We start from the raw sequence: 19,082 nt of genomic DNA, 5'->3' as shown, positions 1-19,082 counted from the left end.
ACTGAACCATCCTCAGTAGCATGAATACTAAACACAGTTTGGCTGTGGCACCAAGCTTTGGTCTCAGCCATCTTTGTCTTGCACTCCATGTCATTCTCTCTGATGGGCCTTCAGATTGTATCTGATGTGTCTGAGATCTTTGTATGGTTTTAAAGCAGGCGGCTCAACAGTGTATAGATTAGCCTAATCTACTGGCAAATCCTTCTTTAAATAGTTTGGAATAGAAGCAGGGGAAAATAAAAGATGGCAGGGGGTGATGTGGCACAGTGGTAATGACTGAGAAATGGCAATTTTATGCTAAAAGTTTTCTCAGAACATATGTTCTCGAGTGGTTTTACAAAGGGTAGGGCTATTGAGTTGAAGCAGAGTCACTTAATGTATGGAGTTGTATATAGTCTTGTTGAGTATTTCATGAGTGATTGCTGAATAGAAGTATGGAAAATGTATGCACGCACTAACTGTAAGTCGCTCTGGATAAGAGCGTCTGCTAAATGATTAAAATGTAAAATGTAAATGTAAGTCTATTTTCCAACCCATTCTTCCTTTCCATGCCACTTTGTGGCACACTGTTAATTTTTTACAAATAGTTTTTACAGAACCTTTGTTCTTAAGTGCTTTTACGAACTGTATTGAGATAAAGCAGAACCCAAGGTTACTTTCTATACACAGAGCTAGAAAATTGTATATCACACACTACAAATGGTATATCATACACTACAGTTGAGGAACAATGGGAAAGTAATTGTGTTTTGAAAGTTGATAAACTTGTAACCCCACTTTTGAGAAAATGGCCCTTGAATGTTTTGGTGCAGCTACTGGAGAGCTCTTCTTTGTCTACACCCATTCAGCATTGTTCACACCCTCTTAAGCCTTAGCCCCACCCATCTCTTTAAGAATTTATGTGAGGCCATGTGCTATGGTAGTGTACTAAACAACCAACGATTTCAAGACTAAAGGCTGGATTATACTACGTCTACCGACATGTCTTTAGACAGTTGACGTCAAACATCAAACTTGTCATTGTCGTTATAAAAAAGTATAAACACAAAAACTACAGGCTTTATGACATCAGCAGCCTGGTGGTCCAAAATAGCATAACTGGTGTATTTTAACACCAATAAACCCATCCGTTTAAAAATGAATTTAGCATATGTCAATCTAGCAAACCAGGCAACTAAAAGCAACTTTCTAAACAATGTTTTGGTTCATTTCTAGCTTGTTAGCTAGCTAGCTAACGTTAAGTTAGCTGGCTAGCCATTTCAAATAATGATCATATAGCTGACAATATCTTAACTTTAGCTAATTTGTATTCATTATTACAGGAAAATAAACTCACAATAAGATAATTATTTACAAGTTAATGGCGAGCTAATTACAGAAAATAGCTTATGGTTGTGAGTGTGATGAAACAAAAATAGGGCATTCTACTGGAGAAATGTAGAATTTGTCCCTTACATTATATCCTAATTTGACTTTGGTGTAGGTCATGTTGTTCTTCACATTACCGTCTCTGGTAAACACACACTATATCACATAATGCACATGATACAGAAGGTATAAACGGTACAGTGAAATGGTTACTTGCATAGTGGAGTCTTTTGTTTAGACAATGAACCATAATCCCAACTCATAACGTTACTACCCTGCTTGAATCTGTCGGTAGCTAACTAACTAGCCTTATCGCAAATATCCTATAAGGACATGCCCTTGAACAGTGCCCAAGAGTTCGCTCTTGCATAAAACTCTTGCTCTATCCAAGTAGATGCGCAACACGCGTACTGGACACAAACGCTTTAGATGCTCTTCTTCCGTAGAAGTGAAGGGTGGCGGGTGGAATGCCACAAGCTCCAAGGGGAGACAATTGTAATTGTTGCTGACTTTAGGCATTAAGGCAGGGGTAGGCAACAAAGAAACCTTGGAAAAAAACTGGGTCAAACTGTAGACACCAATGGTGAACTGACAGTATGCAGCTCACTAACTCACTTTGTGGATGTAAGGGCGACCAGTAAAGCAGTCTTGAAGGAGAGATACTTAATCTCCACGCTTTTCAGCATCTCAAAAGGCTGCTGTGAAATAGCCTCAAGAACTATAGACAGATCCCAAGATGGGGCTAAAGGCTTGGAAAATGGACGTGAGCGATGCGCCCCTTCATGAAACGACATAACAAGGGGTGTTTTCCCACTGTGTTATTGCGAAAGCCTATATGACAGGCTGAGATAGCGGCTAGATAGACCTTAACAGTGGAGAAAGCCTTCCCCCTGTCTTGCAAAAAGCATAACACCTCAGATACAGAGCATTGGTAAGGAATTATCTGTTTTTGGTCACGCCGCTTCTCAAAAATGCAACACTTGTTGCCATACATTGAGTGTGTAGAAGGGGCCCTGGCACTCTGGATTGTCTCAATGACTGAGAGGCAGGCCTGTTGCATCCAGATTTAACCTCTCACGGGCAATGCCCAGATGGCCATGGTATCCGGGTGAGGGTAGTACATCTCTCTGTTCGCCTGGGTCAGAAGATCCCTGCGTAATGGGAGTTGCTGGGGACTCATCGTACAGCAGGAGAATGATCTATGCTAACTAGAGCTTGCCTGGCCATGGAGGACTACCGAGATGAGAGATGAGCCTACTTCCCACACTCTGACTAGAGTGGGGAGTATGAGGCTTAGAGGATGAAAAACATAAAGGAACACCCCCGGCCAAGGGTGTGCCAACACGTCCCCAATGGTGCATCTCCTGCACGCGCAAAGAACAGCGGGCAGTGCACGTCTTTGTGCAAAGAAATTTACGGATGTTTGACCATATCTCTCCCAGATCTGTTTCACAACTTGGAGATGGTCTCCATTTCCTATGATGAGGATTCCTTCTGGACAAGTCGGCTCCTACGTTCAGTACGCCTAGGACATGAGTTGCGCGTAGTGAGAGTAAGTGTGCTCTGCTCCACTGAATAAATATTACGGCAAGTCTGTGTAAGCGCAGTGAGCGAGTGCCACCCTGGCGTTTGATGTATGCCACCACAGTCGTATTGTCCGTTCTGATCAAGATGAGACAATTCCAAAGGGAGGGTCGAAAGTGTTTCAGAGAAAGAAGCACTGTCAGCAGTTCGAGGTCATTTATGTGAGCAATGCGGAGTTGTGAGGTCCACACTACGTTTATTGCTTTTCCCTCATGCCCAACCTGTGAGTGACGTGTCTGTCGTGACCACCTTCCTCTTTGCCACTACCCCTCTGGTGGCATTAGAGTGAGTCGCCCTTTCATTGAATTAAAACACTAGGATATGTGGACAGTGCTAGGTGGTGACTAACAGTTTGTGTTCCTGCCTCAGCTACTTGAGAAAGAGCTGAGGTGAGAGATGTGGCACGGAGGGCACTAGGGGGTAGAGTGGGCTCCCTCCGTCTTCCTTGTGAGCAAACTCATAGAAATTAGTCACTGCACGAAAGGAAGGGTTGTAGGAGCACAGATGTGACTCTCCCCCATTGTGATAGGAGGAAAGAGGGGGAGTCTGTGCTCCACCCGAGAGGTGTCAGGCCAGGAGACGGAGTGAACTGTTGGCTGCCTCTCTCTGCCGCTGGGGCATACCCGGAGGTCGGGCACCCCTTCTTCCCCACAGGGGAATCAGCTGGGAGGGACAGGGGAATCAGCTGGGAGGGACTTTGATGCGGCTGCAGCAGAGGATCGTTTCTCCAAACTGTTTGCCTCTGACCTGAGACTTGGACTGTGGGTTTGCAGCCAGCTGCGTCGCTGGTCGCTCAGTTAGCACTTGCTCTAGCAAACTGCCCCTCTCCCTGATGCGGAGCCTTGGCTCATAGAGGGGGAAAGTGGAGGCCGGGTTGCCACGATATCCGGGTCTGCCGGGCAGGTGATGGCAAGGCTAGCTTTGATGCGGTAGCTGATCTTTGTTTTGAGTCTCTTGGACCGGAGTACCTAGTAGGTGGGGCTGGTAAAGTTGATAAGTACAAAAAAGACTCAAGAGACCTAAGCTAGTGGTGAGGCCGTCTCGTTCGGTTAATAGGCACAAAGCCACTTAATGCTAGGCGAACTAAAAAATGAGAGCCAAGCTAGCAATAGCTAGACAGTGGTTAGCTAGTTAGCTTTCGCCGTGACAGCTAATCAAATCAAATCAAATCAAATCAAATCAAATCAAATTTTATTGGTCACATGCGCCGAATACAACAGGTGCAGACATTACAGTGAAATGCTTACTTACAGCCCTTAACCAACAGTGCATTTATTTTAAACAAAAAAGTAAGAATAAAACAACAACAAAAAAGTGTTGAGAAAAAAAAGAGCAGAAGTAAAAAAATAAAGTGACAGTAGGGAGGCTATATATACAATAGAATAAAGTGACAGTAGGGAGGCTATATATACAGGGGGGTACCGTTGCATAGTCAATGTGCGGGGGCACCGGCTAGTTGAGGTAATATGTACATGTGGGTAGAGTTAAAGTGACTATGCATAAATACTTAACAGAGTAGCAGCAGCGTAAAAAGGATGGGGTGGGGGGGCAGTGCAAATAGTCCGGGTAGCCATGATTAGCTGTTCAGGAGTCTTATGGCTTGGGGGTAGAAGCTGTTGAGAAGTCTTTTGGACCTAGACTTGGCACTCCGGTACCGCTTGCCGTGCGGTAGCAGAGAGAACAGTCTATGACTAGGGTGACTGGAGTCTTTGACAATTTTGAGGGCCTTCCTCTGACACCGCCTGGTATAGAGGTCCTGGATGGCAGGGAGCTTTGCCCCAGTGATGTACTGGGCCGTACGCACTACCCTCTGTAGTGCCTTGCGGTCAGAGGCCAAGCAGTTGCCATACCAGGCGGTGATGCAACCAGTCAGGATGCTCTCGATGGTGCAGCTGTAGAATTTTTTGAGGATCTGAGGACCCATGCCAAATCTTTTTAGTCTCCTGAGGGGGAATAGGCTTTGTCGTGCCCTCTTCACGACTGTCTTGGTGTGTTTGGACCATGATAGTTCGTTGGTGATGTGGACACCAAGGAACTTGAAGCTCTCAACCTGTTCCACTACAGCCCCGTCGATGAGAATGGGGGCGTGCTCAGTCCTCTTTTTTTTCCTGTAGTCCACAATCATCTCCTTTGTCTTGGTCACGTTGAGGGAGAGGTTGTTGTCCTGGCACCACACGGCCAGATCTCTGACCTCCTCCCTATAGGCTGTCTCATCGTTGTCGGTGATCAGGCCTACCACTGTTGTGTCGTCGGCAAACTTAATGATGGTGTTGGAGTCGTGCCTGGCCATGCAGTCATGGGTGAACAGAGAGTACAGGAGGGGACTGAGCACGCACCCCTGAGGGGCCCCCGTGTTGAGGATCAGTGTGGCAGATGTGTTGTTACCTACCCTTACCACCTGGGGGCGGCCCGTCAGGAAGTCCAGGATCCAGTTGCAGAGGGAGGTGTTTAGTCCCAGGATCCTTAGCTTAGTGATGAGCTTTGAGGGCACTATGGTGTTGAATGCTGAGCTGTAGTCAATGAATAGCATTCTCACGTAGGTGTTCCTCTTGTCCAGGTGGGAAAGGGCAGTGTGGAGTGCGATAGAGATTGCATCATCTGTGGATCTGTTGGGGCGGTATGCAAATTGGAGTGGGTCTAGGGTTTCTGGGATTATGCTGTTGATGTGAGCCATGACCAGTCTTTCAAAGCACTTCATGGCTACAGACGTCAGTGCCACGGGTCGGTAGTCATTTAGGCAGGTTATCTTAGAGTTCTTGGGCACGGGGACTATGGTGGTCTGCTTGAAACATGTTGGTATTACAGACTCAGTCAGGGACATGTTGAAAATGTCAGTGAAGACACTTGCCAGTTGGTCAGCACATGCTCGGAGTACACGTCCTGGTAATCCGTCTGGCCCTGCGGCCTTGTGAATGTTGACCTGCTTAAAAGTCTTACTCACATCGGCTACGGAGAGCGTGATCACATAGTCGTCCGGAACAGCTGGTGCTCTCATGCATGCTTCAGTGTTGCTTGCCTCGAAGCGAGCATAGAAGTGGTTTAGCTCGTCTGGTAGGCTTGTGTCACTGGGCAGCTCGCGGCTGTGCTTCCCTTTGTAGTCTGTAATAGTTTTCAAGCCCTGCCACATCCGACGAGCGTCAGAGCCAGTGTAGTATGATTCAATCTTAGACCTGTATTGACTCTTTGCCTGTTTGATGGTTCGTCGGAGGTCATAGCGGGATTTCTTATAAGCGTCCGGGTTAGAGTCCCGTTCCTTGAAAGCGGCAGCTCTACCCTTTAGCTCAGTGCGGATGTTTCCTGTAATCCATGGCTTCTGGTTGGGGTATGTACGTACGGTCACTGTGGGGACGACATCATCGATGCACTTATTGATGAAGCCAGTGACTGATGTGGTGTACTCCTCAATGCTGTCTGAAGAATCCCTGAACATGTTCCAGTCTGTGCTAGCAAAACAGTCCTGTAGCTTAGCATCTGCGTCATCTGACCACTTTTTTATTAGCCGAGTCACTGGTGCTTCCTGCTTCAGTTTTTGCTTATAAGCAGGAATCAGGAGGATAGAGTTATGGTCAGATTTGCCAAATGGAGGGCGAGGGAGAGCTTTGTATGCGTCTCTGTGTGTGGAGTAAAGGTGGTCTAGAGTTTTTTCCCCTCTGGTTGCACATTTAACATGCTGGTAGAAATGAGGTAGAACGGATTTAAGTTTCCCTGCATTAAAGTCCCCTGCTACTAGGAGCGCTGCATCTGGATGAGCGTTTTCCTGTTGATTAATGGCCTTGTACAACTCATTCAGTGCAATCTTAATGCCAGCATTGGTTTGTGGTGGTAAATAGACAGCTATGAAAAGTATAGATGAAAACTCTCTTGGTAAATAGTGTGGTCTACAGCTTATCATAAATAGTGTGGTCTACAGCTTATCATCTTGTAGTGGAGGAGCGGGGTGACATGGGAGAACTTGGGAAGGTTGAACACCAGGCAAGACACAGTAGGGTAGCTTAAGGTAGCACGGGCCGGTATTTGGTAAAAACCTTACAAAACTTGCAGGACTCGGTCGAGAGCTGCCTGAGCATGTTTGTTTCCCATGGGGTATGGGGACCCATTATAACTCTGGTAGAAAAGTATGGCTAGCCAGGTTATGTGTATGCTAGTTGACGCTTAGCAATTAAGCTTTTGTGTTAGCCAGCTAGTGTTCACCCAGCGAAAAAGCTAATTCTTATCTGTACCGAAAACGTTCGTTTTGGTAAAGTCACACAACACAAAATACTTATCTCCCGTCTGTACTACTGCAACTCGCTGTTGGCTGGGCTCCCCGCTTGTGCCATCAATCTTATCCAGAATGCTGTGTCTTGCCTGGTGTTCAACCTTCCCAAGTTCTCCCATGTCACCCCGCTCCTCCACTACAAGACCATGATACTTGCCTACGGAGCAGCAAGAGGAACTGCCCCTCCCTACAGGCTATGCTAAAACCCTACACCCCAACCTGAGCACTCTGTTCTGCCACCTCTGGTCTCTTGGCCCTCGCCACCCCTACGGGAGGGCGGCTCCCGCTCAGCCCAGTGCAAGCTCTTCTCTGTGGTGGCACCCTAATGGTGGAACCAGCTTCCCCCTGAAGCTAGGACAGCAGTCCATCTTCCGAAAACATCTGAAACCCTACCTCTTCAAAGAGTATCTTAAATAATCCCACAGCACCCTCCCCCCTTTACTATGACTGTGATATGTGGTTGTCCCACCTAGCTATCTTAAAATGAATACACTAACTGTAAGTCGCTCTGAATAAGAGCGTCTGCTAAATGACTAAAATGTAAATGTAAATGTAGACGACGAGAGCTAAAAAACCTGAGCGACACACCTGTCAACAGTTAAGCAGGAAACAGGGATCAAGTTGTGCTGAGCAGAGCTTAGAGTAGTACTCCTCGCAAGGAAGAGAGGTGAGAATGACCAGAGGGCAGATGAGTGGCTCCTTATCACTTGAAACAAGTAATTGAAAGATACCCACTTTATTTAATATGAGTGTGTTTTTAGGGTGGCTTGTATGGAGTGGTATACGGTCTTATTTGAGAATATCTAGCTCCATCTAATGACCAAGATAGGGCAGCCCTGTCATTTATTGCTCTACTACCATCCATTTCCTCCCTCCCTCAATCCCTCCATCCTCCCATCAATACCTGGAGACAAAAAAAGGCATTGCACCTATTAATCAATGTCACTGCAGACAGGCACTCTGAGAATTGATGCAAGTCTGAGCACGCAGGCCGGCAGGCCAGAGTCAAATTCTCTCTGTGCCATACTGTACCTGCTTCTGAGACTCAAGTTCCCCCTCTCCTGGCCAAATTAGCTAAATGCACTGTCATCGTTTGGGGAACAATGACAATAATACATTTGCCATTTTGGTCATTAAGCAGAAGCTCTTATCCAGAGCGACTTACTTAGATTATGTTAGTTTTGACTTAGGTGCCTCAATACTCCATGCTATGCCCTCCATTTGTGTGTATTCTATGTGCATATGTGTGGCGACAAGTCAAGCAGCTCTGTCCCAAAATATGCCACCACAACTGAAGCACACTCATCGTAACTGCCATTGTTAATGTAGTAGAGGTCAGAAGACCTCAGTCTAGTGTTCATGTGTAGCTTGTGTGTGTGTGGTTACTTTTCCCCAGGCCACTGATGCAGATACAGGGAACTACAGTGCCAATGCGTACCGGCTGATCATCCCGCCCACGACAGATGGTCAGGACAGCTTTGTGATTGAACAGTACACGGGCATCATCAAGACGGCTATCATGTACCGCAACATGCGCAGGTCCTACTTCAAGTTTGAGGTCATCGCCACCGACAACTACGGAGAGGGCATGAGCAGCAACGCTGATGTTGTGGTGAGTGTCTAGTGTCCTCAAACAACACATATCCCTCCATTGTTTGAAACACTCTTTCTTGTTAGGCAAGTGAATATGAGACTTTGAAGCCTGGCAGTTAGAAGTTGTCCTCAGTCAACTGTGATCTTAACAACCGATGCCAATACCCTCACCACCCACAACATCTGATGGGTTTATTAGTGTTGGACTGCAGTTTTCCTCTGAGATTAGTTATTCATTAGGAGGCTACATGATGATGAGGTACATTTTCTCTTCTCTCTAGACTGTGTCTAGCTTCCAATATATTAAATTATTCAGAGCAGTTACAGCACACGAGATGCGTAATGTGTATGCCAGTGAACCCCTCTGCTTCGAGTTGATGATCCAATTAAACAATGCATGGAGTGTGTTTTTCGCTCATTCTAATTGGTGTGTGTGCATGTGTGTGTGTAATTATACTTATACAATACATTTCCATTTGCTTCCAGTTATTGGAGTCAGGGGTTCTCCTAATATGTCAGGCTAACAAGTCTCTAATGAGACTGAAGGAGTGTTGGAACGGCGCCTGAACGGGTGACAGCGGCTAGTGCTTAACCATGTTGCTGGTTCATTTTCAAGAGGAACTGTAATTTCACAGAGACCATGTGGGAGATTTTTCTGCAGAGCCCAGAGCCTTAGAGTCAGTGTACTAACTGTGCCAGCGAATATTAGGCACCATTAGATTGGCCACATGGTACCAATACAAACAGGCAATTTAGATTCTCGTTTTAGCCACCAGGAGCATGTTAAGCATGAATGGACAAAACGTACATATCTACGACTACTCTCTACTCTCTCTCTCTCTCTCTCTCTCTCTCTCTCTCTCTCTCTCTCTCTCTCTCTCTCTCTCTCTCTCTCTCTCTCTCTCTCTCTCTCTCTCTCTCTCTCTCTCTCTCTCTCTCTCTCTCTCTCTCTCTCTCTCTCTCTCTCTATCTCTATATCAGGTGTCAGTGGTCAACCAGCTGGATATGCAGGTGGTGGTGTCCAATGTCCCGCCCACTGTCGTGGAGGAGAATAAAGAGCAGCTTATTGCGTAAGGCACCAGTCAATCACTTCCTTTCAGTGTTATTGTCACAGTGAACATGCTTGGTTGAATTGGAAACCTATAAGGGTCCTAAAGGCCCCTGAACACTCAACAGAAACAGGAGAGTGAATTAAAAAGTATTACATTTATTTTCATTAGAAAACATTTCCTCTACAGGGGCAACATACTTTAACCTTTTTTATATTCTGAGAAGCACCTATAGTGGAATAGATTTGTATAGTACAGTAGGGTCTGTCACCACCCTCGTCTTTTACTTTCAGCCCATGCCCAAGTACATTTTAAATGCATTACAACTAAATGTTTGAGTCCATCCCTTTCCTTCTCAGTGATAACTCTATGGTCTAGCGGCAGAAGCCCTGTGGAGAGTCAAGAACAGTCTTTTTTATCATAGACTAGAATGCCACTTACAAAAGTGGATAGCATTTTTCATTTTTTTATTTCTCCTGTTGAATAAGGGGACTTGGTTCAAAGTCGCACGATGCAATTTGCATTTCTGCTAGTGAAATTGTTTGCGTTGAATATTAGTTCCCTTAATGGCAATCTTAGCCAATGTTCTGGCAATGTTCCCGGTTTGCTGGGTAGTCTCCAACTGTGTTTTGAGAAAATGATCCCTGTGTTGCAGAACTTAGGTCCTCAATGGCTTCACTGTCTGTTTACGTTCTGTCTCCCTTAACCAATGATTGGGCAAGTAAAACCACTGATTGTCCAGTTGATGAATGAATGGCAAGAACAGAAAACAGTACAGTGTTTTTAGACAGATAGGATAATAAAATAAGAAGGTAATATATTTTTACATTTACATTTTAGTCATTTAGCAGACGCTCTTATCCAGAGCGACTTACAGTTAGTGAATACATCTTTTTTTTATACTGGCCCCCCGTGGGAATCAAACCCACAACCCTGGCGTTGCAAGCGCCATGCTCTATCAACTGAGCTACATCCCTGCCGGCCATTCCCTCCCCTACCCTGGACGACGCTGGGCCAATTGTGCGCCGCCCATGAGTCTCCCGGTCGCGGCCGGCTGCGACAGAGCCTGGATTCGAACCAGGATCTCTAGTGGCACAGTTAACACTGCGATGCAGTGCCTTAGACCACTGCGCCACTCAGGAGACAGAGTAATATACATTCATTGTTTTAAAGCCTCACTTTAAATGACACTACCCCTATAAGATTGCTCTATGCTTTGACAACTAAATCATGTGTTTAGTTAGTCATTCTGATTACATCTGAGAGGCCTCCCATGTTCCTTGGTCCTAGTGGGGTCCAGAACTGGGTACTCTGTTCATCAGGCTTGGCATTCGGGTTGGAGAAAGTACCCATTTAGTGGTTGTCATTTAAAGTGCAGAGTTCACTCAGCCTGAAAAGACATACTGGTGTCCATTTTGGCAACTATGGCTGGGAGTGAAATACTTAAAAGTATGGCCTCAAACTGATATGGTCACACACAAGTAAAAGTTGTAAAAAGATTACATTTCAGCATTATAAAGTCAATGACATCATTTGTAAATGGTGACACAAGACATGCAGGTGAAGTGAATCAGGGCAACCACTGCTAACGCATGATCAGCACATTCGCTAGGCTACTGTACATCACCTGTTAATAACAGTATGACAGTAGTTACTGAATGATTCATAGAGCCTTCACGTCATGGTATAGATGGCTGTAGAAATATGAAGGTAGAAATATCTAATGCTTCAGCTATACCTGGTACCATACTTTATTTTAAATGTGAACAGACCACAATGGTTTTGTCTCCCAAATGTCAGTATTCTGGAGCGATACATCCAGGACCAGATCCCAGGGGCCAAGGTGGTGGTGGAGTCCATCGGGCCGCGGCGGTTCGGAGACGGCTTTGACCAGGAGGACTACACAAAGTCAGACCTGATGGTGTACGCCATCGACCCACTGACCAACAGGGCCATCTCACGTCAGGAGCTCTTTAAGTGAGTGAACCAACACAATGAAATGAAAAGCTATCTCTTTGTCTCTCTCTCTCTCTCTCGCTCTCTCTCTCGCTCCTCTATCTTTCTCTCCCTTTTTCTAATGAGAGAGAGAGAGAAAGAGAGACAGAAAGAGAGAGAGAGAGAGAGAGAGAGAGAGAGAGAGAGAGAGAGAGAGAGAGAGAGAGAGAGAGAGAGAGAGAGAGAGAGAGAGAGAGAGAGAGAGAGAGAGAGAGAGAGAGAGAGAGAGAGGAAAAAGAAGGTGCTATTCCATCAGTAGCTGCCACTAAGCCACCCAGAGGTTGTTCCAACATTCTGGAGAAATGCCAGCTTAGCATTTTAGTTCCCCTGTATTTTAGTTCCCCTGTATTCGGCGAGAGAGAGAGACACTCCTCAGAGCCCAGGGTTCCCCTCTTACATAGCAGGAGAAACACTGTTTTACACTTTTACCACAAATGCTCTAAAGGTGCAGTTGAAAAGTGCTTTTGCAACACTTTTTCACCCTGTCAGGGGAAAGAGCAGTCCCCTTCCACTCAGCAGGCGGGGTGTGTTAAAACACCTAGGACCATGTTGCTGCCATTAGTCTTTTGTTCCCCAGCCCTCAGACAGGGTTAGAGTCAACACTGTGGGAGCCAAGGCCCCCCCTCAGAGCATAACAGGCACCATGCTAGAGGAACCCTTCCCCCCTACTGAGCACCCTTCCACTGTCCACAGAAGGAAGGCATGATCTCTCTATTTCCCTCCTTATGTCTGTCTCCTTCCCTCTCTTTTGCCCCATACTCCTTTTCACTCTGGCTTTAACAGCTCGAATTAGGCTACGTTCCCCTCCCCTTTAAACCAGATACCAATCTATTGTTTAATCCTGCTCTTTAAAAAGTGACTTTGAGTAAAGTGGCTTTGTGTTGAGTTAATCTGAGCACATTACCTCTCTGTCTGTCCTTGGCTGCTAGCGGTGGCCCTGTTTTAATGTAATGATACACGTGTCTCATAAAGAAAGGGGGTTTCTTAGCCTGAGATAGTGAGCGTCACTCTTATCACAAGCACCAGCTTTGGAGAGAGCCGTTGTTCATTTTAAAAAGAGGTGCTGATATATCTAGCGTTGCTTCAATAAGAATCCCCCTCTTAGGTACAATGGGAGGCTGTTAAAGAAGAGGCTAGCCGAGGTTCAAGGAGCAGGAAGGGAAAAAATAAGCTCTATGTTCATGCAGCTCACGCCTGACAGCGTAGAGCGTTAAATGAGGGAAATAAGGACTCTTGAGGGTTGAAAAAAAGAAGCCTATAGATAACTCACATGAAAGGACAATCACTTGAGTACTATTCATTTTTATAACGAGGCCATATAGTGGATGATAATGCAACTTGTGGCAGAGAGGGATTGCGTTGGGAACTTGAATGACTGCACAAATCTCCTATTGACATCAATGTACAGTGAGGGAAAAAAGTATTTGATCCCCTGCTGATTTTGTACGTTTGCCCACTGACAAAGAAATGATCAGTCTATAATTTTAATGGTAGGTTTATTTGAACAGTGAGAGACAGAATAACAACAACAAAATCCAGAAAAAACGAATGTAAAAAATGTTATAAATTGATTAGCATTTTAATGAGGGAAATAAGTATTTGACCCCCTCTCAATCAGAAAAGTTTCTGGCTCTCAGGTGTCTTTTATACAAGTAACGAGCTGGGATTAGGAGCACACTCTTAAAGGGAGTGCTCCTAATCTCAGCTTGTTACCTGTATAAATGACACCTGTCCACAGAAGCAATCAATCAATCAGATTCCAAACTCTCCACCATGGCCAAGATCAAAGAGCTCTCCAAGGATGTCAGGGACAAGATTGTAGACCTACACAAGGCTGGAATGGGCTACAAGACCAGCGCCAAGCAGCTTGTTGAGAAGGTGACAACAGTTGGTGCGATTATTCGCAAATGGAAGAAACACAAAATAACTGTCAATCTCCCTCGGCCTGGGGCTCCATGCAAGATCTCACCTCGTGGAGTTGCAATGATCATGAGAACGTTGAGGACATGGAGGTGGAAACATTATGCTTTGGGGGTGTTTTTCTGCTAAGGGGACAGGACAACTTCACTGCATCAAAGGGACGATGGACAGGGCCATGTACCGTCAAATGTTGGGTGAGAACCTCCTTCCCTCAGCCAGGGCATTGAAAATGGGTCGTGGATGGGTATTCCAGCATGACAATGACCCAAAACACATGGCCAAGGCAACAAAGGAGTGGCTCAAGAAGAAGCACATTAAGGTCCTGGAGTGGCCTAGCCAGTCTCCAGACCTTAATCCCAAGATTAATCCCATAGAAAATCTGTGGAGGGAGCTGATGGTTCGAGTTGCCAAACGTCAGGCTCGAAACCTTAATGACTTGGAGAAGATCTGCAAAGAGGAGTGGGACAAAATCCCTCCTGAGATGTGTGCAAACCTGGTGGCCAACTACAAGAAACGTCTGGCCTCTGTGATTGCCAAAAAGGGTTTTGCCACCAAGTACTAAATCATGTTTTGCAGAGGGGTCAAATACTTATTTCCCTTATTAAAATGCAAATCAATTTATAAAATTCTTGACGTGTTTTTCAGGATTTTTTTTGTCATTATTCTGTCTCTCACTGTTCAAATAAACCTACCATTAAAATTATAGACTGATCATGTCTTTGTCAGTGGGCAAACGTACAAAATCAGCAGGGGATCAAATACTTTTTCCCTCACTGTACATGTACGCATAAGGCCTAGTAACAGGCGCATATATTATGTTAGGATTCAACACCAATTCAAATCATTTGAATTCCCAGAACTGTCGCAGTTGAAATGGTGTTACACCCAAACTTAAAGTACACTACATGAACAAAAGTATGTGGACACCTGCTCGTCAAACATCTCATTCCAAAATCATGGGTGTTAATATGGAGTTGGCGACGAACAGTTTGTGCTGACCTTGCTTCCAGAGGCAGTTTGGAACTCTGTAGTGAGTGTTGCAACTGAGAACAGACACATTTTACGCGCTTCAACGCTCTGTGGTCCTGTTCTGTGAGCTTGTGTGGCCTACCACTTCGCGGCTGAGCTGTTGTTTCTCCTAGACGTTTCCACTTCACAATAACAGCACTTACAGTTGACTGGGGCAGCTCTAGCAGGGCAGAAATTTCACGAACTGACTTGTTGGAAAGGTGGCATCCTATGACGGTGCCAAGTTGAAAGTTACTGAGCTCTTCAGTATGGGCCATTCTACTGCCAATGTTTGTCTATGGAGATTGCATGGCTGTGTGCTCGATTTTATACACATGTTAGCAACGGGTGTGGCTGAAATAGCCAAATCCACTAATTTGAAGAGGTGTCCACATACTTTTGGTAGTGTACTTGTGTGACTGACTGTGGTCTGTCTGGCAGGTTTCTAGATGGGAAGCTGCTGGACATCAACAAGGAGTTCCAGCCCTACCTGGGTCAAGGAGGACGTATCCTGGAGATCCGTACGCCCGACATCGTGGCCAGCGTGAAGAAGGCTGCCCAGGCTGTGGGCTACACAGAGGGGGCACTGCTCGCCCTAGCCATCATCATCATCCTCTGCTGCATCCCCGCCATCCTCATCATCATGGTCACCTACAAACAGTGAGTGCACAATCGCTGTTGTCGTAGCTATACGCAACGTGTGTGTATGGCCATGGTGACCTTTCAAAGCTAGCACTGTAGTTCTGTAGAGGCTGAGGAAATATGCATGGTGCTAGGTATTCAGTCAAACACTGCTCTCCCAGTCTCTCTCTCCCGAACTAATTAGTGATGCTGACAGTGTACACCGCTGGTCTAATGTCCCTATTCACACACTGTGAAAGCAGATTAATTTACACTCATTTGCAACAAATATCCAAAGCCAATTGTGACCGTCACAGTGCATCTTCACGGCTCCACTACCCCATCACTCACACTCACACTCACACACACACACACACACAGAAAAATCTCTTCCACACACACCCACAACAAATTGCATAATGATAAAGCATATGGCACAGATTTAGTATACCATTTGTTCCTGATTGCTGAAGTTGTTTTATTTGATGTTGATTGGGCAAGGTTCGTAAAGCGATGACAACTGTGAATGCGTCAGGCAGGTGCTGCTCAATGTTGCTCTATGTGCCGTGTGAATCCACTACATCAACACTATATAAACACTGATGTCTGGGGAATGTTTACACCCAGCAGACGGGTCAGAGTGGTTACCCTGAGCTGAAGAAACACACACACAGAAACATTGCAGAGTTTGTAGTGTTACGATGCGCTAGTTTAGAAAAGTTAATTCATTCATTCAACTTTATGACTTATTGATCTCTGGGAGAATATTCTGATGCAACGCATTCTCTCGTTTCTCTCTTCTGGGGTAATTGTATATTGCTGTGAATAAGTAATGCTGAGAACAAAAGAAACGGAATAAAAATAAGTTTGATGTACTTGTATGAACTGTAAGCTGCAAACATAGCTGGAGAGCCTGATGCGTTCCATAACACTGTGTGATAAGAAATTAAGAAGTAAATTAAGTCCTCTTATTATATTCAGTGGTGAAATAGGCTGAGATCTTTGATAGGGCGTGTTATCCAAAGCCTGGCTGTTATCTGAATAGGTCAAAAGGAATTCATGAATAATGCACATTGTTTCACCTAGAGTGGTGTGTTTTTCAAAAGAAACCTTAACATCCGCCAAACATTAAAATTGAATGGCGTTGGAGGAACGCCGAGGCGTCTCACTATTCCCAATTTAATTAATGTTTCTCATTGTATAGTATTAACAAAATAGGAATGAGCTAATTGTATAACTGAGATTCTCTTGTGTTTTCTTTTTTCCTCTGCTCCCCTGTCTCCAACACTGCCTGGAAAACTATCCACCAGATTCAAAGAGTAAGTCATTGTCCATGTGATATGAGTGATCTCTCTTGTATGCACTTGAGCATGAATACAACATGGTTCTATTCACATGTCCACATTACTGAATAGTCCTTTAAAGATGAACCAGGGAGTCAGAACGACTATTAAAATGAGGATTAAAGTACAAACATTGTAGTTCAAGTCATCTCCTTAATACAGACTTAAATCCCCAGTAATTGGGAAAGACAATGACTTGCCTATTTTAAAATCTAGTTTTATATAAGAGATTGGCTCTGTTATTTTTATCTCAGTCAGTTGGGATGAGACACATACTGTACTGATGTTCAATCACTTCAATCACCAAAGACATGTAGCCTTCATGGGGAACAAGTGATGAAATGTTATGGAAAGAAAGTGCAATGGATGGACTCAAACTTTATTTGAACTTCAGGAGACAGGCGGAATGTGCCAAGACTGCGAGGATTCAGCAAGCTCTGCCAGCGGGCAAGGCTGCTGCTCCACGCGCCCCAACAACCAATCTCTACGGGGAACTAGGGGACAGCAGCATGTAAGTCCAATCAAATCAAATCAAATGTATTTATAAAGCCCTTTTTACATCAGCAGATGTCACAAAGTGCTTATACAGAAACTCAGCCCACCTTTGACCTCTTCCTCCTAACCCCCTTACTTCCTGTTTCAGGTACCATATACAATGAGTAATGCCTATTTGTGCAGATGATAACGTTTGTGGGTGTTAGGACATTGCCTATTTTTCAAACAGCAAACACATTTCTTGACTAAAAAAGGCCTTAGTCCACCAACGATGGACATTGGTCTTTAGAGTCTGTCATGTTGAGCTTTAGCTGCATCATTGTTCCCATTCAGTCGTCATTCATTGTGCTTTGTCCTACAAACACCTACACAGACCTAAGTTTGTTCAGTATCCCATCTCAGATTGTCAATGTGTGACTTTGCAATTAGATGCCAGATCCATTTCAACATGGCCTTCTGTTCTCTCAAGGTGAATCTCTTTGTTTTGACTCATAAAAGAGAGACCAATGTTTGCTAGAAATAGAATAATGCTGTGTCTCTGTTTGGCCCATCCTTTTGTTGGCCATTGATTTTGTGGTAAATTACTTTTTGATTTCCCCTTCTTATTGTCGCTGTTGAATAACTCAGCAGTTTTTCGAGTCAGTTTTGCCATTAACACAATCGGATTCCACCTTTCACATTAAATACAATCCTTAAATGCGCAATGAAATGTTAATAGTTTTAGAATAATCCAGATTTAATCTAAACGACATAATCAGTCCCCGTGGTAAATAGGGGCTGAGGTGATCTTCATTTTTATGCATTTTAAACCATTGCTGCTACCTACATCACGGACGGTGTGTAATGGACATTTTACGGTGAGCTGCAAAAAGGCTCTGCTATGTTTACAGCAGCTGTTGACAAATACTCAACACGGAGCAGATGCTTTTAATTTCACTCTGTTCAGAAGAGCTCTCTCAGGGGTAACAGAGCAGCCCACTATCGTATATTTTGGGTTGATTTCCATAGAAACGAGGAGGAATGATCACAGAAACGACACTATTGTTTTTAAAATATATTTTGCCCATGCGTGTGTATGCATTTGTACATGTGTGTGTGAGTTATAGAAACCAGCAATTACTGGTAATACTAATAAGCAATTACTGGTAAGGCACACAGTACAGTTTATGCATACCAACTTGAAGACAGTATTACCTCGAATGTATGCAGAACTTGTTCTATGCCTATTAATTTACTATCTTCATCAACCAACTAGTTTGACCATGGATACCTCAGCTTCTTGACCATTTCCCATAAGGTTACACTTTGTTAAACAACTGTCTCTCTCTGTCTGTCTTTCATTTCATTTCATCTCCACTCTATTTGTTCTTCGATGGATTCAGACTGCAGTAAGTAACCCCAATGCTTATGCCTAGGCTCAAATAGAAAAACTGGAGTGATATAGATGGCATCTAGTCCCCTACACCTGTTCTTGAATATTTTTCATTGACATGTACTTAATATTTTATTACAGAAGTAACTTAGATGTTACAGTACTATACATGGTTAGTGCATTTGCATCTGAATATAATGGTATAATGTCAGGGATGCAAGGTAATACTCTTTATAAAGGTAAGGCTTAACTACAGCGTAACACCATTTTTGCTTCCGCCTGTTTAGGAAAAGTGAACCTCCCTTTATAAACTTTAGAGGTATGGTGCATCTGTAGATGCTTATAGCTTACACCCTACCCATCCCAATCCTGATCCCATTAGAAAAAAAGTAATTGTTTATGTTTCATGTCCATTAACTTAAGATCATAACCTCTTAGTATTATTGATATGATTGAACTAATGCACAAGGGTAGGT

At 44.4% G+C, this 19,082-nt stretch overlaps 1 protein-coding gene across 1 annotated transcript in view; it reads left to right on the top strand.

The window, feature by feature from the left end:
* Positions 1-19,082, top strand: part of LOC311110814 (protocadherin-15-like) — a gene marked incomplete at both ends in the record, with an annotated part of 245,784 nt that overhangs the window by 212,836 nt on the left and 13,866 nt on the right. Inside the window, 5 exons of the mRNA XM_084153381.1 lie at positions 8,607-8,822; positions 9,785-9,873; positions 11,653-11,829; positions 15,217-15,435; positions 17,134-17,250. Of these exons, the coding sequence (XP_084009507.1) occupies positions 8,607-8,822; positions 9,785-9,873; positions 11,653-11,829; positions 15,217-15,435; positions 17,134-17,250 (818 nt within the window). The remainder of the gene's footprint in view (positions 1-8,606; positions 8,823-9,784; positions 9,874-11,652; positions 11,830-15,216; positions 15,436-17,133; positions 17,251-19,082) is intronic.

The sequence above is a fragment of the Coregonus lavaretus genome, assembly GCF_964263955.1.
Source record: "Coregonus lavaretus genome assembly, chromosome: 36".
In the NCBI taxonomy this organism is placed as follows: Eukaryota; Metazoa; Chordata; class Actinopteri; order Salmoniformes; family Salmonidae; genus Coregonus; species Coregonus lavaretus.
This window is presented reverse-complemented; position numbering and strand designations above follow the sequence as displayed.